The sequence below is a fragment of the Myiozetetes cayanensis genome, unplaced genomic scaffold (genome assembly GCF_022539395.1).
Source record: "Myiozetetes cayanensis isolate MyiCay16 unplaced genomic scaffold, myiCay2020 scf2-11, whole genome shotgun sequence".
Classification (NCBI taxonomy): domain Eukaryota; kingdom Metazoa; phylum Chordata; class Aves; order Passeriformes; family Tyrannidae; genus Myiozetetes; species Myiozetetes cayanensis.
Window position 1 is genome coordinate 47,149,913 of NW_026087411.1, and position 21,521 is coordinate 47,171,433.

General features: G+C 39.5%; 1 protein-coding gene across 1 annotated transcript in view; it reads right to left on the reverse strand.

The window, feature by feature from the left end:
• Positions 1-21,521, reverse strand: part of IGF2R (insulin like growth factor 2 receptor) — a 54,414-nt gene that overhangs the window by 25,516 nt on the left and 7,377 nt on the right. The window contains exons 2-21 of the mRNA XM_050314277.1: positions 20,892-21,025; positions 17,683-17,807; positions 15,925-16,023; positions 15,389-15,515; positions 14,192-14,312; positions 12,235-12,349; positions 10,687-10,849; positions 10,356-10,536; positions 9,528-9,631; positions 8,969-9,133; positions 8,553-8,693; positions 8,038-8,184; positions 7,209-7,340; positions 6,670-6,817; positions 5,128-5,305; positions 4,435-4,550; positions 3,861-4,023; positions 2,197-2,376; positions 1,367-1,468; positions 552-653 (exon numbers count right to left, since the gene is read on the reverse strand). Coding sequence (XP_050170234.1) covers positions 552-653; positions 1,367-1,468; positions 2,197-2,376; positions 3,861-4,023; positions 4,435-4,550; positions 5,128-5,305; positions 6,670-6,817; positions 7,209-7,340; positions 8,038-8,184; positions 8,553-8,693; positions 8,969-9,133; positions 9,528-9,631; positions 10,356-10,536; positions 10,687-10,849; positions 12,235-12,349; positions 14,192-14,312; positions 15,389-15,515; positions 15,925-16,023; positions 17,683-17,807; positions 20,892-21,025 — 2,743 coding nt within the window. The remainder of the gene's footprint in view (positions 1-551; positions 654-1,366; positions 1,469-2,196; positions 2,377-3,860; positions 4,024-4,434; positions 4,551-5,127; positions 5,306-6,669; positions 6,818-7,208; positions 7,341-8,037; positions 8,185-8,552; positions 8,694-8,968; positions 9,134-9,527; positions 9,632-10,355; positions 10,537-10,686; positions 10,850-12,234; positions 12,350-14,191; positions 14,313-15,388; positions 15,516-15,924; positions 16,024-17,682; positions 17,808-20,891; positions 21,026-21,521) is intronic.

Genomic DNA, 21,521 nt, shown 5'->3' on the forward strand with positions numbered 1-21,521 from the left:
CAACACAGTTGTCTTGCAGTCTCGAAATGACAGACATTTCAACTATAATACAGTAACAATATTCTCAATTTTCAGCTTATGGGGTCCACAAATTCTCCCCACTAGAAGTGCAGGATGTGGCTCAGCAAGTTTATTCTCAGACTAAGAAAGATACTACTATGGCAGTATTTCTGACAGCCTAGGACTACTGATACATGCAGATTGCATTAAAAACACTGATATGGACAGATAAATCCCTTTCTAGGCTTACCCTATCAATTTCTTCAGCATCAACAGATAAATTGGCATCAGAATCCATAAGGGCAAAATCCCACATAGCCTGAAAAGCATGGCTACCTTTTGTTTGCTAAGAACCAGAAGTTCAATGCTTTTAAGACCATCTGAGATGAATGAAGTTATCTTCCATTCCTGCCCTCAAGCACAGTGCTTTCTTGCCAACTCATATTTCATAAAGGACTGAGTCACAGCTCCACTTGCTCACTAAGCAAGACCAAAAAAAAAATGCAAAACTAGCATCCATAAGCAACAGGCTGTACAGTTGAAATCCTTACCAAGAAATTCTTCCCACCGCCAGTAGCCACATAGCCCTTTTCAGAAGCTAACGGTTGCAGATTGAACAAAAAGCCAGTGTTTGGATCTCGCACAGTGCAGGACTGGAAAAAAAAATTATAACAATTATTTTCTCCTTCTGCATTTCTTTCGTTAAAGTTTTACCTCTAACTTTTTTCAAGAACCAAAGCAGCGATTTACACATATTCCTAGCCTGCATACCAATGAGCAACTTAATTTGGTCAATCCCGATACAGCTCGGGCAGTATCAACACTTCATTCAATTCCTTTGCACATTTATTCAGTTCTTTTTGTCCACTGACATCAGCCACATACCATCATATTAATGTGGAATTTAACAGATCTATCAGGTTAGCTAAGAGAAAGAAAATTTTAACTGAGGGTTGTTCCACACTAATGTGTTTATGTTGAGAAGTGTAAAGTAGAATCAACTGGATAGTTTAGTATGGAAAAACAAAAGTCTCCTTTGCTGATCTGTATAAAACAAGGACAATATATACATACACCCTTACATAAAGACTCAGTTTGACCAGTAACATTGTAAGGGAATGGAACATTCAGTGCTAGAGCAAGTAAACTGTTCTCAAGAGAAAGCACATGAATACTTTGGTCAGAGGTTACACATTTCAGGAACACTTCAAAAAGAAAGTAAGAAGGTATCACAAGACTCAGTCATGACCTAAGACTTCACTGTAGTCAGTTTTCTTCAAAAGTCATTTAAACATAATAATCAGGAATGTTAGAAGGAAATAGGATGTTGAGGCTACAAATACCATTTACGTTCTTCCTTTCTCACCTGTGAATCATCTTTTGTTTCCTTGATTGGACAAGCAGCCTCAGTTTCCCATATGAAAGTGGCCACACAATCCAGAATAGCGATAAACCGTGGGCTGCTACTCTGGAAATAGATTGCAGAGAGAAGACCAGAATAAGTGCAACAGTCAACATTTTCTCATGTTTGAGATACCACTCGGGAACCATCAGATTCTTCTAAAAGACTTCACTACAAATGCACACAATTCCCCCCTGCTTCCCTCCCCCCTATTTATTTTGAACCAAGTTCATAACCACTCAAAGTCACAGATTTTTCACCACACCTCTTGGTCTAAACAACAGGTGAGTAAGGGGAGTTAAAAACTGCAGATTCACAAAACCAGGAAGGGCAAGTCTAATGATCCTCTCAGTCTAAACTTCATGTGGAGTTGTATCAGCAAAAACATCAGATTTATGAGTCCTACAATTAAAAATCTACAGAGGATGCAGAACCTAAGCCTGAAGATTCACCTTACAATATTCTTCTCCTTAAGACAGTCCACAATATTTGTAAGTAACTCCTCAGTTTTAAATCCCTGTGTAGTTTTCATACTAATTAGACTAGTCTGAAATATGACTGTCAACCAAGGCTGCTAAGTTTTTATTTAGTTATTGCTTAAGATAAAATACTCAGTCTGAGAGATGTTCTTCTCCAGCACCTTCATCAGCTTCATTTTTACATCTGTTTTAAATCCCCAAGAAGTTTCCCTTGTCACGAATCTGCTACATACTGCACATCTTCATGTGGTTTCATGTTAAAGGATGGAAAACCTACTACAGTGAAGTAATAACTAAAAGATCATTTGTCCTTACAAGAGTGCCCCTGGAACAGACAAAGTGGATGGTGGTGGTAAAAGTAGTTTTCTTTCCATCAGCATTGATGCACACAGAGCCATCTTCATAGGTTAGAGAAACATGTCCAGGTCTTTCAATTACTAGTCCTTTGCTGGCAACACCAAGGTTGCTAATGGAGGTGACTTCAGAGTAAGAAACCTAGAAGTAAAGCAAAGCATGTCAGCAATTCTAAACTCAAGTGAGGAGTTATAGATACAATCAAAAGGAAAATTCCTACTACAATATTCTTGTATACAGAAGGTTATGTTGAGAGTTTTGAAAATAACAAAGGTGTAGAGATACCCCCACATTTCTCTCCCATTCTGTATTCAAGTTTCAAATATTTAAGACAACCTACAGAAGCAGGTATGGTTTGATCTTTGTTGTTCTTATTTTTAGTACAAGAAGGTGCTTGCAGTGCTTCACAAAAGCAATCTTCATCTCATGAGCTACACAGCTTAGGAATTTAGGGAGGCCTACGTCTCATGCAGTAGGTAGAATTTTACTTGTACAGCTTTTTGAAGTATGGTATGCGGAAACCTCCAGGTGTTCTCAACATTGACCTTAGGGATCTGCCATGCTTAGCAAAGCCTAAAAATCACTAGCAGAAAACAATAAGTGTTACTATCAAGATCCAAAGTAATCTTCACTTCTTCAAGATAACTGCTGTCTCCTATTTTAGGAAGCTACTTTTAGTAGCAGCAACAAACAGAAAAATACACCTCCAAAACAGCTGTGTCCACAGACTTCTGCCTTTTTTTAAAAACTCTGCATTTAGATTGACACAATGTTCTCACTTCTTACTCCAGTGTCTTAAGCAATGAAGTCATGAAGTCCTTGAGTGTCTCCATGTGTGAAGCACACAGCCTTATGCAACAAGGACTATCACAAGCACAGGGAACTAGCAACAATTAACTCATGTGCCATGGTGGTCATGACCAGCTTCAGTCACTCAGACATCCTCTTCAACAGTATGGAGGGAAGGTGTTTTAAACATGGAATTAGGACAGCTTGATAAGCCTCTAGTTCAACTTTCCTTACAGCTCTTGAGTAGCACTGGAGTCAGGCTGTGGGTAAAGTGTTCATTCAGCCTTTCAGCTGTTATCAGTCTCATGACTAGTTGTTACACTTCAGGGAAACACAGAAGTCCATAACCATCACCCTCCCTTTTTTTTTTTTTATTTGCTTGGCAACAGCTGCATAATCTACTCCTTAGATCTAAAGAAAGTTCAGGAGAGAAGGTGGAGGTGACAAAAAAATCTTTAAACACACTTTTTTCCACAGTTCAATCTAAAACAAGCCAGAAGCAAAATAAAATATCCAGAAGAACAGCCTGTTTCTAAAGCAATGCAAACAGTCTCTGAGACCCCAGCAACTCATATAGGAGAGATGCAGTTTGTCTGCCTCTGCAACACAGGGCAAAGAATCGTGCATGTTAAACACGACACTGGTACACTTGTAAAAATTAAAGCTTTAGTCTTCAAAGAGGAGGATAGGAGGTCTACCATTCTGCTATGATTATGCCACCATTATGGACACCAAGTACCATTTTGGACAAGAAGCCAGAATTCATGTTTCTGTCTTGTATACCCCTTAATGTCACTTAGGTGGCAAACCAGCTCTGAGGTGGAAAGGCTACTCACAGAATCATGCCTATATTTCATCTGACAGACAGATGCTCGCCGGTCACATCCTGGGACAGCAATCAGTGGTCGACAGACATTTATGTAGTACTTCTTGAGTTCATTTGGTCTTGAATTATCCATGGCATACCAATTTTCACCTCTCTTCTCAGATTTTGCTAATCTGAGCAGGAAGAGAAAGTTCTGCTCTAAGTATACATATTTTTCGTAGTCTCTTTAGCTTGATCTGTCAGTCTCAAGAAACAGAGTCACCATAAGGCATTTAAAAGTAATTTTTCCCCCTCATGTTTAAGTGCTACAATTAGAAAGAATGCTCTGGGGAAGTAGAGCACAGTTGACAAGGCAGTAAGTTTTCATAAGCAAAACCATCCCAAAAAGTAAAACTTTCATCTTAGGAGGCAAGTCAACTTACTAGAGGGAAATACTGTCTTCATTTCAACATACTTACAGTTAAGACTGTCACAATAAGATGAAGTTTCTAGTGCTGTCTACACAGAAAATCAACTTTATCCGATGCTATCACCCAGAACACTAAACTAGAACAGCCAAGTTATGTTGCATGTTACTTTCTTACCTTGACAAGTCATATTGGTCCATGGTGTTGGGATCAGTCACAACACATTCCAGGGGCATTTCAGGACAAGCATATTCAGTGTACCACCTGAAGTTGTAGGTATAATTATCTTCTACCTAGAAGTCAGCAGAATAGGTCTGTGAGTCTTTCCACACAGAACACTGCGACTCACTATTCCTTTATATGCTAAGCCTATTATTTGCTCTTGGTTTTGGGATATACCTTTTCAGACCAATTTGTGTAGATCTGTCCTGTTATAGATATTGTCATCTGCTGTGTCACCAAAAATACTCTTTCCCAAAATAACAGAAGCAGAGCAATGTAACTGCCGTCTGCTGTGTTACAAGAACACAGTCCTACCCACTCGTTACTTCTCATTCAATTTTCTTTTTGTCAGCTAGAAACACAAGACAGTCAAAAGCACTAATAATTACATGGCCCAGAGACCACAGGAAAGTTAAGAGTGAAGTAGGAATCCAGATACAGGTAAACAGCTTACTATTCAGTGATCAAGGTAAGCTTTATGGCTGCGACAAGAGTCGGACATACCAAGAGAAATAACTATTTCTTTTAGTCTGCTTTATAAATATTGGATATTTCCATACATAAAGCTCTGCTTGTACTGACCTAGCAGCAATTATTGCCAGTATTTTGGGATGGACAGCCTTCCTTTATTCGTATAGAACTTTTTACCTGATATTCAGGCTGACCTATTCCAGCATCACGGTCACACAGGAAAGTTATAAGGGTAGATCGCTGTGTTTTCTTCTCATCATTGTATGCTGTACCATTTTTGTAGGTCAACTGAATCAGGCCATCATAATATGAAAGTTTGGAACTGGGCAGTCCAAGACTCCAAAACTTATCCTTACTGGAAAAGAAAAAGTGTGTTTTAAGACTGAACAGAAATTAATTCTGTCTAAGAGAGGTCTTAAAATAGTAACCACACAGGTAAGTTTATAGAAGATACCATAATAAGACATAATAATTAAATAAGGTTGATTAGACCTCAGTGAGCTGGGATGAATAGGTTGCTGCCAAAAGTAAACATAAAACATGAACAGGTGTTGTTCTTTGAAAAGGTAATTTCCTTTTCCTAAGGAATGTATATTCCTTAGATATCCAGACAAGTTTAACACTCCCTTCTCTAAACGAGTGACCAAAAAAAATCAAGTTCTCATTCTCCAAAGTAGAATGCAAACCGCAGACACCCTAATGCTGGGCTCAAACTGGTCTCATACAACTACCTGTGTGCAGTGAAGGCCCAGAACTGCACAACAGTTCTCAGCTAAGTATTGGCTTTGGTTCAGGAGTGTTTCTTTACTCTGACTTAACAGTGGCTCTATCAAACCCAGCTTGGTCACCTTCCTCTGGAGAACATTTTTAGGGTCTGCAGTCAACTATCCTTGGCTGGAGAGTAACTCAGAGACAACTCAAGTACAGTATACCTCTGACAACAGGCTGACCTGGAACCTGAAATGTACAGATACTATCTCAGTCATAGTTTGTAGAAGATACTGTCAGAGCAGAAGTACACACTGGGCGCAGCAGTTTTAGTAATGGAAATCACAGAATAGTTAAGGTTGGAAAAGATTTTCAAGATCATCAAGTCCAATCGTCAACCTAGCACCATTATCATGTTCACTATTACACCATGTCCTCAAGTCCACATCCACACATTTTTTGAACACTTCCAGAGATAGCAACTCCACCCCTTCCCTGGGCAGCCTGTTTCAATGCTTGAAAACTCTTTCTATGAAGAAAATTTTCCCAATATCTAATCTAAATCTCCACTGGCACAACTTGAGGCCATATGGTGCAACACCCAAGTTCTAGGCTTCACCTCTGCATAAGGCAGCCACTACTCATCCCAAGCACAGCAGCGCTTCTTTAGGCCAGCCTGTGGAATACAGATGACCCTAATCTCTGGATTGTAGGTTGGCTTAATACAACTGGAGCAGTTAATCTACAGTTTACAGTCCCTATGGAAAACATAAGGGGGAGCAATGGGTACATTCTACCTCAAAAGCTAGTTGTAAGCAAGATTACACATCTGTGCACTTTGCTTGAAACAGCTGGCAGTGTAACTACTGCAAATTACATGTAAATTACCAAAACCTATTACAGGCAGCACATTAATTATTTTGCATGCAAATTGTTCATGTGTTGCACACAGACAACACATCACGCAACAAGACATCTTCTATTACAGACAACAGAACTAGAGTTACTCACCTTTGCGTTACTTGGCACGCTGCCGATTTTGTGTGACACAGTTCATCAGGCACGCTGCCGCAGATGTTTATGTAAAACAAGTATTCTTTAGCATTAACTATATAGTGGTCATTTTTCTTGGTCAGAGGTGATAAATCAAAAGAGAAGCCTAATTAGGAAGGAATAAACTTTATCAGTTCAATTTTGTCCTGCCATCTCTCACAGGTTTTGATTCTGCCAGTCACACAGCTAATTCACCTCACCCTGAATAAGCCTCCTTCTATGTAATTACTGTTCCAGAAACAAAATAAACATACTAAAAGCATACTTTCTTATAGAGACATTTACTACAGTGAAATACACATTACATCTATTTTCTTACACATACTAGGGGAATATTAAGCTCATGCTGTTCTAATCTTCCACATGCATGTACTTAAAACTGAGGGTGCCTAAAGTTAGGCTGAACTCACTTTGCTCTTGAGTATCAAAATGACTCAGTGTTGAGGCACAAGTTCTATCCCTCACGACCTTTCAATTTGCTGAACAGAAATACATACCTGCCTGAGGGTCAGAGACTTGACAGTTATCTCCTTCAGTTTTAGACAGGACACACGCAGCAGCAGTATACCAATCAAATGCATATGAACACTTAGTCTCAGACATCAAGATGGGAGCACTTTCTAGATCACCTGGTATCACAAGAGCAACGAGTTACACATACAGACAGCCAGGCTGCCAACAGGAACTAGGAATTTAACTCTAAGAACACTAGCTTCTCCCTAAGAGCAGACCAAGACTAACTGTTAAAACATAACTTCTCTGAAAATAGAACCAAAATTTTTTTCACAAAGTCTTTGCATCCTTCTCCCCAAAATAAAAGTTTAGCCCAGAAGATGCAGTGCTCAATCTGTTCCTGAGTACTATCACAGTATTTGAAAAAATGTCTACTTTGATACACAAACCTGGTATTTTATTACAAAGGAGTAAATTATTTTTATTGAGAGGTAGTGAATAACATTAACTTCTGCAAGTGTTTCTGCTTTACACAACTGTCAGCTGTTTAGATACAAGCCATCCTTATTGGATACTTTATTGGAAGTTAAAGTATCTGATCTCCATTCATAACCAGTCTTTCCCATCAAGGGAAAGAAACTGCTTTGTGCAGCTTCAAAGAGTAGTTGTGTAAAAGGTAAATAGAACTAAATAAAACTAAATACCTACAATTACATTGTTATCACTCTAGTAAACAAACTACAAGCTTCCATCTTCTGCAAAGGAAGAGATAAAAGACAGAAGCACATGCTAGTATGTAGCACTCATGTCTGGGCTTATCATATGACCTTCAGTTTTTAGCTGGATCAGAGAACAGGGTGTGGATGTTCTCACCTGGTCTGCACCTCAGAGTGATGACAGTTTTGATTTTTTTGTTAGGACCACAGCTGTCTCCATTTGAATAGATAAGTTGGATATTTTCTCCAACCTTTATAGGAGAAGATACAAATGTTCCAAGATTCTTACTCTTGTTTTCCTTATCTGTAAAGATAATAAATACATCACATTCATTTCTCCGAAAAGAAGTAAAGCTTAGACTATTAAGATAGTAAGCCTTTCCATTTGTCTAGTTATAAAGACAGTCTATCCTTAGGAGTGCATTTTTACCTCACTTAAACCATGCTACAACTCCCAGAGTTCCTTTGTTAGAAAAGGCTACTTGAATTATTTCTTCTAGAGTCTTTGAGAGCACGAGACAAACATGCTCCTAACTTCTGTTTCTTTAAATAACTCAATGCACTCATGGCAGCCAATTTCACTTGCAGAGGAAGTGCCAAGCCTTCAGAGCCTTAAAAAAGAATTAATAAAAAAAACTTCAGAAACACCACCAAACAAAACCCCTGACTCACCTACAGAGCAAACAGCAGCACCATCTGGACAGCTGGAAGCTCCTCCTCTCTTCCACACTTCATGGCAGACATTGATGTAGTAATGTTTCCTTTCTAACTCTGAAAAGCTACTGTCCACAGCTTCCCAGTTCTGGGCTAACTCTGAAATACAGAGGGTAGTTAAGAACAGTTCATCTGGCTTAAATTGTTCTCGCCTCCCCATGCCAAAATGCCTCTTATTATAGAAGAACCACATCTGTGGGATGATCTCTCCTTCAGAGCATTCCCAGCACGCAAAAGGCCTCATCCTAGCTTTTGGGATGAGAGAAGCAAACAACAGCATTGCAGAAATTCACTAAGAACAGCAAAAGCTAACTGATGTTCAGCTAAAGAATTGCATCAGAAAAGTAACTGAAAGCTAATTTTAATTGCCATACCTGAACTGCGGGTAAGAGGTGACAAGTCATAGTGTTTTCTTTCATCAGTAACTCTGCAAAGGAGATCTTTTTTCTCTTTAACACATGCATATTTTGTATCCCAAGTAAAAAAGTAGGTGCAGTCCACTTCACCAGTGAATACTGGAGTTCCTTTACCATCATTACCTTAATGTTGAAAATAGATAAACAGATGTAAGGTTTTGAGTGGGGGAAGTAAATTAGCAAGGAGACTTAATGACTAGCAATGAGCAAGGAAGATTTAAAAAAAAACAAACCTATTTGCTGCACAGGACTTGTGTTTGTGGTATTTTACTATTGGCTAAGAAAACAGACTCTTTCACACCCCTGCCTTCTCAATCTTCAGTGTAAATTCAGACTAGCAGTGCTACTACACAGCACAAAACAATCCTGCCAGCCAACAGAAATTAGTGCTTACTGTAACAATATTTATTTCTTATGTTAGCTGTGGCTCAAAGCAAGCATTCCTTTGAGTATAAGGTCTACTAGCAAACACAGAAGTCAAACACTGAGCAGAGCTATCACAGCTTGTTAAACTCACCTGCTGTTTCATTGCACTCGAAGTTTATGACAGTCATTCTCTGAAAGCCAGAACTACATGCATCCCCATTCGGGTAAGTTAAAGTGAGATCCCCATCTGAGTATCTGAGTAAAAAGTCAGTTTTAGATAGAAACATGGGATCAGACACAATCACGCAGTGTTCTTCACATAACAGAAACCACACTCTTGTTTATTCACCGATTTCCTCACTCTAAGAGAAAACAAATGCTTGTTCAACATTAATACTGACATTTCTACTGCAACAAAGGCTTGCATCCACTGAGTTTTCTGGTCACTTTTCATTAATTTCTAGAGAGTTTAAAGAATGCTCTAATGCTACTCTAGGTGTGGTGAAATATGTATTCTCATTAGTTTATTGTGTGGCTATTTTTGCAGGTGAAGGAAATCCTACTTCCTAAAAGATCAAACGCTTACAGATAAAAATGGAAGATCATATCTAGGTGAATTAATCTCTGCTTTACAATCTCATGCAAACTATTGTCCACATATGCCCCTTGAGAACCAGCTTCTTCTGCTGCCACTTGACACAGAAAACTCAAGGAGTGCACGAGGCAGTACAGGACAATCTGCAATTCTGACAAAAAAGTCAGTGGAAGTCTCCTCCTGTCTAGACAACAGCCTCTGCCAACCTCATTGGCTCCTCTATTTGCTAACGCTATGCTGGTATAAAGTTTTTCTACCAAAAATGAGGAGAAATACTTGCATTTTGTGTCAAGTATTGATTACATGACAAATAAGAGCACCAAAGTAGGAAACAAAGATCAATCAAATCAGATCAGTTAGAAGGACTAAAGAGCATTTACACACCTTAGTGTTTGGTTCTGAAATCTTCCTGCCACTTTTCGCTGTTTACTCGAAGGTTTTACTTGGCAAGATGAAATGTATCCTGTGCCGTCCTTGCAGTTACCTGCAGTGGTTTTCCCACATACATTCAAGTAAAAGTAATACTCCTCCTTGTCATCTTTGGCTAGATATGGTGTGACATAATCTGAATAAATAACAAACAGAAAAGTGTTGTAACGTGCATTGGAACAGACATGAAACTCCAAATATCTACACATTTTTCCTGTCCCTAAACATGGAACTGCAAAACTGGTTAGTAACAACCACGAACACAAAAGAAAAATAGTGAGCTTACCAGGAAATTGAGTAAGTGGTCTTAAATCAATGGAGATATCATGTTGCTCATTAGTCAGAAGACAGTCCTTACTCTCCAGGTAATCCCTGTGACAGGCGTATTCAGTAACCCACTCAATTTCATACCGGCAATTTGTTTTTGCTGTGAGTTTGGGACCTAAACTCTGATACAGAAGTGAATAGAATTTAAGTTTTAAGTAGACTTATCTGAAATATGATCTTTAAAGCAACAGTGTTACATTCCTTTAGGATCAGTAAGAACTACATCACCTGTAAATTGCTTAAGATGTGCAAACATTGTTTCTAACCTCTTAGAAATAGCTGTTGAGAAAAAATAAAATAGGAAAAGTGGATGTGAGCCCAAATGGCTAAGCACAGCTTGGACTGTGTTTGCCTCAGAGAAGTCCACAACAAGGGGAGCAGAGATCAAGTATTCTCTGAAGGCAAAGCAGGCTTTTAGACTCTGGTGTTTTAGCACCTTTGATTCCCTCAGTCCAAATCAAGACTGAAAGACATCTGAGAACGCTTCAACCAACACTTCTGTCAGATGAGTTCTCTGTAGCGAAATATTTTTGTATGTCCTGGGAGAAGCAGTTTTCTTTGCTTTGAAGTGAAACATTAGAAATCTACTTTGTATCATAAATCTGTCTTTCTGCCATCCACTAGAACAACTGGCATATACACAGGTATGTAAGAGGTAAGTTACAAGCACAAGTATAGTTAGTAATACTACCACATTTCAAGTGTGCATAGCTGTAGCAAGGCATTACAAACAGGGGCCTATGGTTTGTTTCTGTAGCAATGAGGGTGAAGTATGGTATCCATCCAGGTCAGATGACAGACAAAACATTAAACTAAGAATTAGCTAGACAAGAGTTCCTCCTTCATTAAGCTGCAACAAAAAGCATCATTACGTGAAATGGCAGAGCACTAGCAATAATCACTTTGGCCCAATTCAAGCTGTGTAGGTTGTTGAAATTACCCAGCACCACTTTGATGTGATCATCATACTGCACTGAAGCTAGGCTAATAGTGTCCTGCAAAAATTGAGTTGTGGCTTAACACTAAAGATTCTACTTTACGTTAAAAAAGAATTCAGGAGCCTGCTCAGTAAATGACTTTTGCTATGCAGTAACACTTACTAGCCCTTTTTTTCTCCCCTCCTGAGGAAGGACAGATTAATAAAGAAAAGTTACAGGCATCAGCTATAAGCATGCCCAGCCTGACGAATGAGGAAGAGCGCTCAATAGCAAGCACTCCATGCCAAGGATTAACGATATACTAACCCCATCCTGTGCTCAGAGGAAAGATTTGAACCCATAAAGGGACAACCAAATTCACTGATACTAAGAGACAACATACCCCTAGGGAAATTTTATTCAAGTTCTTGTTTATTTCTTAAGTTTTCTAAGACTTCAGGAGTATATTTATGATTTCACACTCTTCATAATCTACAAGACAGGAATATTTATGTTCTCCTTAGCCTTGAACAAAAATGAAAGATAATGTACACAAAAGTCAAACAATTAAACTAAAACAGCAAAGTTACCTCTTCTCCCCTCTTTGATGGACAAACAAAAGTGATTGTCACTGCTGGGTTATGGCCTAGGCAGAAGTCTGGCTTTTCTTCATCACTATATATTCTCTCATAACTCAACACCAGCCTAGAAATAGAAAGTAAAAAACCAAAGAAAACCAATTAAACACTGTGTACTGTACAGAACAAGGCTATTTGCCCACTCCTTGACAGATACTCAGGAAGAACATACCAAAGTAGCCCTGCTCCTGAAAGCAACTTCTATGGGGGCCCTCATTCCTTCAATCTTACAGTTAACAAAAAACAAAGACTCAGACTCAGCAAAATTACTTAATACAGTATCCTCCCACACCCCAGTTAAGACTATGCTGAATGCCTTTTAACACACCTTGAAGCAAGAATTTAGCTGATAGTCACAAGAACACTCTCAGCTTCCTGCTCAAACTGCTGGAGAGGAGACTTGATAAACACTCTTGCAGCTTTTGAAAGTCATAACCACTCCAGTTTACCACCTTCCTACACTTTACCACCTCTGAATGTATAAGTTCTTTCCATTCTGCCCCCAGAATTAAGAGCAAGATGCACCCATCAGCAAATTGAGAGGAGCAAGGCAACTGGATCAGATCAAGTGAGGGAGAAGTAGGAGAATGAAACATGGTAATTATCTGACAAGCAAAGACAAAGAGCAAGATGACTTGTCTAAGAGAGCAAGGAGAACAACACAACTTTCCAACTAAGCATTTCTGTTCTATGCAGGCAGAAAAACAGGCAGAAACAATAGCTCACAGAAGGGTGACAGTCTGGCTTCAGGTTAGCCACACCCCCAACTGGCCTCCCTATGCCTGAGGACACAGATATTCAACTGCCTTACTCCCTTCCCAAGCTACCCCAGTCTAACTGAGCATATACACTGAACACTCCTCAAGCAATGAAGAGCTTTTTAATTCTAGAGGGGAATAAGATAAAGCCTGCTTGTCAGGCACTTTTATAAAGTACTAGTTGCACTTAATATGAGAATAAGGCTGTGCTTGCTCAGCTGTAAGCTTCTGCCCTGGTATAGAACACCTCAACCACTTGGTTGCAGGGCATGAAACAAGGACTAACAATTTCATCTGTAAATTAAAATAAAACCCTCAACCTTATCACAGACAGGTCAGAAACACTGGCCTCCCTATTATTTGTTTATTCTGCCTGTTTTCTTCAGCTTGCATCTGAGATAAAACAATACTGCAGAAGCCAATGGGGTACTATTGACCCTACAGATAAGGTAAGCAGGCTCAGATGACCCGAAGCTCCAAAAGATCAGCATGCTAAGTAAGTCCTCTGAGCCACACTGGATTGAGTGGTTTTTTGGGCTGGTTTTGTTTGCTTGTGGTTTGTTTTTGTTGCAGTTTGGTTTTTATTTTGAATTTATTTCCAGCACAAAAGGCAGCAAGCAGAACAGAAGCAGCAACAAGGAAACAGCTTCTCGTAGTCCCAGCTCTCCCACCACCAGGATAATAAGCCTTGCATTACTTATCTATTTCTTCTGTTAAGAACTCATTAATGCTAAAAACACCAAAAGGCAACATCTGGCCCTATTCTCAACTTTTAAAGTACTTCTAGGCAGCAGAGTGAGCCAAACAGTGCATAAAACCACTGAGAGCCAAACACATTTACCCTGTGGGCCCTCAGACAGTAGGCAGACAGGGTCAAATCTCACTCTGCTGCTTGTGGGCAGAGAACACCAATTACCCCTCAGTTGTGTAGTCTCACAATGAAGGAGAAAATTTGATCTGTTATAGCAGTACAGCAGAATGCCTGAAAAAGACTACCGTGACAGTATTTGAAGATTTTCCCCCGCCAATGCTTCCACACTGAAGTGATATTACTGTTAAGTTTTAGAAGACTCATCTGTTAACAAGAATATTATTTCCAGCCCAGATGACTGAGAAGCGTCGACAGTAGTATCACCACAAAAATTACATACCTGTCTTTGCTGTGAAGTTTCAGCTGCTCCTTTGGACGACCAACATCATATGCGTGACCTTTGTGTAACAAGCAAGCAGCACTGCCAACAGGGCAGTTCTTGGTCTCTCCACTTGAACTTCCTGGTTATAGCACACAGAAAACAGATTATAAAACTCAGTTTCTAAGCCCTGCTCTACCACCTGAAGTATCTTGCCACTTTATCTGTGGGTTCACTTATCATTCATTGCTTTACCTTGTTCTAAAAATACTTTTAAAAAATGGGCTACATGAAAATGTGAGACTGACAAAACTAAATGTGGAATGCTTATGTTCATGCTGCCCTGGGTTTGGACAGCAAATTCATCTTTCATGCCAAAGTAGTTGCAGTTAGTTGCTTATACAGATGCTGGATACATAGGGCTTTGAAAAATTCTAGAAGCATGCCAAGTATTTCTTTTTTCCCCCCTCACAACACTAAAACGATACAATTAACAGGTAACCTCTCCTCAAAGGGAAGGGTTTTCCCCTTCTTCAGTTCTTATAAGCCATGTGATTCAAACCTGACAGCAAAAAGTTTCAGATTAGTGGGACGTTTAAGAGAATACACCTGTCACTAGAAGTATGAAACCCTTAACAGGGGCAACAAAACACCTACTTAACTGCAGAGTAAAACTGCAGGAGTACACAGATAAACTAGCCTTTTCAGCAAGTTTCAAATACATCATTTTGCTGGGTTTATTCCTTATGTATATAGATCTCAACTGATATCAAAGTGCTAGCTAGGCACCAGTACTTATGCAAGCACCTAAACAGTATTACAGAGGCACCTCGGGACATTCATTAGGAACTGAGCAACAATTTGGAGTCAAAAGTACTAGATTTAGAGCACATGAAGCCCTATGAACCATATTGGTCCTATTTGGTAGGAAATAGGTGCAAATATAAGATAAGATATGCTCTTCCACTCAATTCAGTGTAAGTCACCTCTTCTAACAGTACCTGCCCATCCATAAGGGGTGTATCTCTGAACACCTCAATACTTGGAAAGTAAGACTTCACAGAAAGCAGCCTTCAAATCATCAAAAGTAGCTTGAAAGAATAGAGTAAGTCTTAAAATCCTGATCTTTGGACATAGGGCAACCTTAACAGAGAGTGGCAGAGAGCCACACCACAAGGAAGTTATACACTGACAGGTGACACAAGTAAGCATTCACACCTAAGTCCCTGCAGATGTTTATGAACAAGGAATCATCATCAGAATCATCCACCAAGTAGTGTCCTGAAACTTGGATGAGAGGATTCAAGTCATGTTTCTTCAAATCTTCAAACACATAGCAAGGGACCTAGAACAACAACAAAAAATTACAGGCAAACTGTGCTACACAAGTAGGGAAAAGTTATGAACAGCCATATATGAAGCCCAGTTAGCATATGGAAAAGGTTTTTACTTCTGGAAGCTCAAAGTTAGACATGTTGACTTAAAATCAGGCATCCGAAGTTAGACTGTTTCGCTCTAGTTTTTAAAAGAGTTTTACCATAAACAACCATCCTGTGTGCAGAAAAGGTTGAAGGGTTATTTAAAATTCTCAGCTCTGCCAACATCAATGTACATGCTTTATATACCTATATTTATAAAGCTATATATAAACATAAGTTTATCAAAGTTGGTGGGATTAACTTGGGGTAGGGGTAGGAAGTTAAAGTCATCAGATATGTGAAGAGTAACTTCTGCATGGGTAGTACATAGATTACCTCTTTCACAGGTTTAAACAAGTCTTTCTTGCAAGCCACAAAGGTCCTCCATTCAAAATAGTGCACACATTCTGTTGCTGTTACAAACTCAGGGGTACCCTATTTAGACAGAAAAATACATCTTTGAAAAACAGACTTCATTTTTATTTTACAGTAAGAAGTTCATTCAAGAGATGAAGAAAAAACGAGCACATCACAGATCAGGGTATACAGTTTCTTAACAGCATTTACTAACAGCAAATTGCTATTTAACAGCTTTTTTTTGGAAACTCAGGAAGATGGACGATGTCAAATCCTTAGTCTGAATATGCAACAATACTCAAATTAACATGTGCCAGTCATCATATGTAGTACTGCACTACATCTTTTAGAAGTGCTCACGATGCCAACCGATAGTGGTAGAAGCATCGGTCACATCTACTTACTAGAAAGGAAAACACCAATAGAATTGAATATAAGTAGGTGAACACAGCAAGACAATGCATGTTTATACCATGTTCCCTGTCTTTTAGCCCACAAAAACAGCTGATTTGCAGCCTCTTCTGATACACAGAAAGAATACCTCTGATCTCATCTACTTATTTTTACAGGCTCATGTTATACACATTTTTATATCTCTCCAGATGGGAGCTGCGCCATGGTTCAGGACTTGATGTTCAACTCAACAGCTCTACTTCAGAGAAAAGACAACAATCAAATTTTTCACTTCGCCCTCCATCACCTCAGCTAGAAGCACTTCAGCATGTTTAAACTGATTGCCTCTCCATTTAACCCTGCCATAAAAGGTGAGGAAAGAAGTTGTTCCAGACACTCTTACAAAATCCTTTTACTAGGTCACATGAAAAACAGGTACTAGAACTAAGCTCCCTAAAAGAAGCCTGAAGATTATGATCTGGTGTTACAGTTGAAGTTGAGTAATAATTTTTAATTTAGTTTAGAAAATCATGTGCTGAAACAGAACAGGAAGCACTTAAATCTCTGCTGCACTGGCATTTTGTTTGAATTGGCTAGATTTCCAAGAGGGGGTGTGCAATAGCACCGTCAGTGCCAACAGCGGCACTAATAAATACTTCTCTCTGATACACAAATATATGTAAACTGATCACAGTCTGTACAGAAAACAGAGCTGTGGTATCTCTCAAGCATGTGGAGGGTGTAACTCCGAAAAATGCATCGAAGTGAACTGCATAAACATACACCCCTATAACCTTTTCAGGGATCTCCAATCACACCAAGCAGATTCTCACAAACAACTACTTCCTCAGAAGTTCAGCTGGATGTATAAGCACTGTTAGTTCAACAGCGTAAAGACAAAACCTAACACTCACTGTTGTCAACTATGCTGACCCAAAACAGAGGTCAGCCATTTTCCTCAATGCTGTTCTATTAAACAGTCATGCTAGAGTCCAGAGCTCAGGCACAGCCAACATTTAAACAACAACTCACATTGTTATGGCACCCTGTACACTCATGACTCATTCCTCCATATTACGCTAATAAACTATTACAGTGCAATCCCTGTAAAAACATTAGTCCATGATCAGAGCTAAACTGCAGATCTGCAACTATTTTCTACTGGGACTGGATTTTGAAAGCCACAGTAAATCATGACCTTAACTTGACACTAAAACATAAGTGGTTTTTCTTTAAAGCTAGGAAGTTCAGTAATTAGTACATCCAAAAACACAGCAAGTCTCCCTAAAAAGCAGGTTAGAATTACCTTCCATTTTCATTGAAAAGCACAAGAGTTAGACTTACCAGTGTTTTCCCACATAGGAAGTTAATATTGCTTTGAATTTGGTGTTTACTGCCTTGCTGCAAGCAGTCACGTGTAGTGTTGAACTCCAGAAGATTTTCAGAAACACCTAGCAAGCCTAAGTCACCTAAGGTTTAAAAATGGAGAGGGTAAAAAAAAAAACCAAAGAAAGGGTATTATCATAATATAATTCCTTCACAGAAGCTCAACAGAGGTCTAATTTCAAGCACAAGGTATACAGACATAGCAGTCTACTTGAAGACAACACAACCAAGGATGATTCTTGTGGTTCTTCTGATTTGAAAGATTAGATCCAAGTTAAGATAGTGTTCAACTATCTCTAATCACGTTCCTACTTTCTTTAAGGCTTTTAGCAAACACTTGGAATCTTAAGCAGTACAACAGCAGATGCTACTATAAACTAGTCACTGCCTTACAAACAAGGGCTAAAGGACTCCAACAGAAAGCTGTCACTAAGTACTTTCAAGCACAAGTCACTCCTTCCTCCTACCAGCTTCTATTTATCAGCTTCTCAGCCCTTTATGCCATTTATACAAATAGCACTGGCACCAGATGAGAGAGACTCTATCAAAGTGGCTTGGCTTGGAAGGGATCCTTCTGCAATGAGCAGGGAAATCTTTATTCTGAAAACTATATCAATGCTTAGAGCCCTGTACAGCCCAACCTTGAACATTTTCAGGGATGGGGCATCTGCAACCTTTCTGGGCAAACTGTTCCAGTGTCTCACCACCCTCATCCTTATGCACAGTCTGAATCTATCCTCCTTTGGTTTAAAATTATTACCTCCTGTTCTATCACTATAGGCCCTGCTAAAGTCTGTCCTCATTTTTCTTACAAGCCCCCTACAGAAACTGGATGGTTGCAATGAGGTCTCCTTGAAGTCTTCTCTTCTCCAAGCTAAACAACCTCAACTCTCTCACTGTCTTCATAGGAGAGATGCTCCAGCCCTGCAAGCACCTTTGTGAGCCTCCTCTGGACCCACTCCTGCAGGTCCATGTCTTTCCTGTGCTGACGACCCCAGAGCCAGATGCAGTTCTCCAGGTGGGGTCTCACCAGAGCAAAGAAGAGAGGCAGAATCACCTCCCACAACCTGCTGGTCACGCTGCTCTTGATACAGCTTTCTGGGCTGTGAGTGCACATTGCTGTCTCTACTTAAGATTAAGTCTATTTAACGAAGAACCCACTGATGCCTCAGGACTGGCACTGCCTGCAGACAAACCCAGCACAGGTCTATTGCCTCAGTGCAAATCCCCTCCATCTCCCATTCCCTTTGGCACAGCTTGTGTGCTGCATGAAGACTGGGGTCAGTGCTTCATCACTGCATGTTCCTCTCCTCCCCAGCACTTGTCATGAAGGGGAAAGGTGGAGCACATTTCAAGTCATGATGAGCACCAGCTAAGCCCAGTGAAATGTTCCTGCTCAAACCTAGTATTAAACACCAAGTCCTCTTAGATCTTACATGCTAACTCCAGCCTGTCCACTTTTTTTGACAGGCAGATTTTAATTCTTGAAAGAGATTGGTTTAAACTATAGAATGCTATAAAATATGTTTACCAGCTTCCGTCTTTCCATTTTTGTTCATGTCTACACTAAGGAGAAAGCTAGACAAATCTGTAATCATTGCAGATAGCAACTTTTCACCTAGGCCAAATGTTGTTTCATCCTAAAAACACTTGGTGGAACTTTGCCCAGCCTGTTATCTCCTTACTCCAGGCAAGCAAAACTATACTGCACCCAACTAAAATAGTCTTAAAACTAAAAGAAGTCACAAAACGGGGTAGAAAGATGATACGTGCAGTTTCTTTAGTATTTCCTTTAGTATTTCCTATGTTATCAAAAGGCTATCTTCAGGTTTTATGACTTCCAGCACTGATGCTAGCCAAGGTACCATGCAGTTCTCTTAAACCTAAGAGCTACATGCTGCCTTGAGAGCTGTCACCCCTTGCACAGCTGATATTTAAAAAGAAAACAATTGTTTGCAGGGATTTTTTTTCTGAAAGAACAAAGACAACTGATTAAGCCCATATCTGAAGAAAGCTTACAACTTAAAGTTTATCAGCTGACAAATTGCCCTTCTCCCAAATCAAAGTCCTTTACCTGTATGCCAAAGCTGAGTGCAGCTAATCTCACACCATCTGGATTGCTTGAAGATAAATATGTGGGTTTAGCTGTCTTAAATAACTGGAATCTACACTGGGAATTTACACTGGCCTAGACCTGGATCAAAGAGTCAAATGTCACTCAATAAGAGTGACATTTTTTAACAAAATAAGAAGCTTGATAATCCATTAGCATGATTTAAACTCAGTGTGATGATGATGAAGCTCCAGTGCAACTAGAGGCAGTATGAAGAAGCAAGGCAGGTATCACTAATAAGTCTCAGACAACCATGAGCAAGAACAAAACTTAGACAATTTGACCAACAAAACAAAGCAAAATTCAACGACAATGTTAACTGCGCTGCCGTGATTTCTTAATCTTAAGTGACAAATATCCATGAAAATAAGCACACAAATAATGTTTAAAGCACAAGGTGCTTCTGACTGATAAAATCATGTGCAAGCATATGTACAGGAATATGGCAGCTTCTTATTTAGATCAGCATGCACAAGCTCACCACTCCTCAGAATACCAAGGACATCAGTGATCTACTGAAGCAGTCACCAGCTTTCACAAGTGTAACCGAAACCAGAGGACTGCATGTAATTGACTTCCTTTCTGTGTGTAACTACTTAAGGTTGACACCTCAGAAGCTTAGCAATACTCCATGTTTGCATTACAGAGAGCAACCTGACTCTGAACAAAATGCCGAAGTTACATCAGTTTAGGCTGTGGCATAGTTTAGAGTATAATTCAAGTTCCATCCACTACTGTGCTCAGTACTGAGCTTCAAAAAAGCTGTGCACAGTGCATTTCCTGCCACAGATAGATGCACTTACTTCTACTTGAGACAGCCTTGCATAGTTTCACACTAGATTACAGTTAACTAGACCATATGTTTCACTGTCCCACACAGTGATTATCTACAATCATATCATGTTTTCCCAAATCCCAATAAATCTGCAACAGAACAAAGTTGTACACCATTCTGAGAAGAAAAAAAATCTTTGCTAATACAGTTTGCAATAGTTAAGACCATCCATTAACATGACTGTGACCTACATAGAAGGAAAGACGCTTGTTTACTTACCTACAGACAGATAGGTCTTCTTTTTGATGTCATAGGCACAGACTGCACTTGTGCTTCCACACTCCTGAACACCATAACAGAAGTTTATTTCGTAAACTATCTCTTTGTCTGTATCAATTGCTTTCCAAGTGTAACTGAAAAGGAAAAAAAACCTGTCAGTTGGTATTCATGTTGTCTTAACTGTCACCCTCTAGATACTGGTCCCTGAAATAACTAAGTCTAAAGCCAAGAAAGAGCACCACTAACTAGAGATTCATATTCATGCTGTGTATTTGTAAATATCAGAAATAATTGCTATTGCATAGGGACCAAGAACAAAACAGATTTAACCACTCGTGGAGCATACATCAGGTCCGTTTTTCCCTTTCTTGAACATCCAACCATGCATTCTTCCCTATCAAATCCCTGTGAAAGCTACTCTGACTAGGTATATCACGGTGGTCATCATTTTTACTTGACAGCCTGATAAATTTCTCAGACATCTTTGGCAGGCCCCACGCTACTGCACTTTAGCGATACCCAATAACAGTGGTGGAACTGCTAAGTCTAACTGGAATAGAGCAGCCAGTCTCATCCTGCCTGTCAGCAGTGGAGCCACCCAGCTTCGGGATCAAAATTGGGGTCAAGATT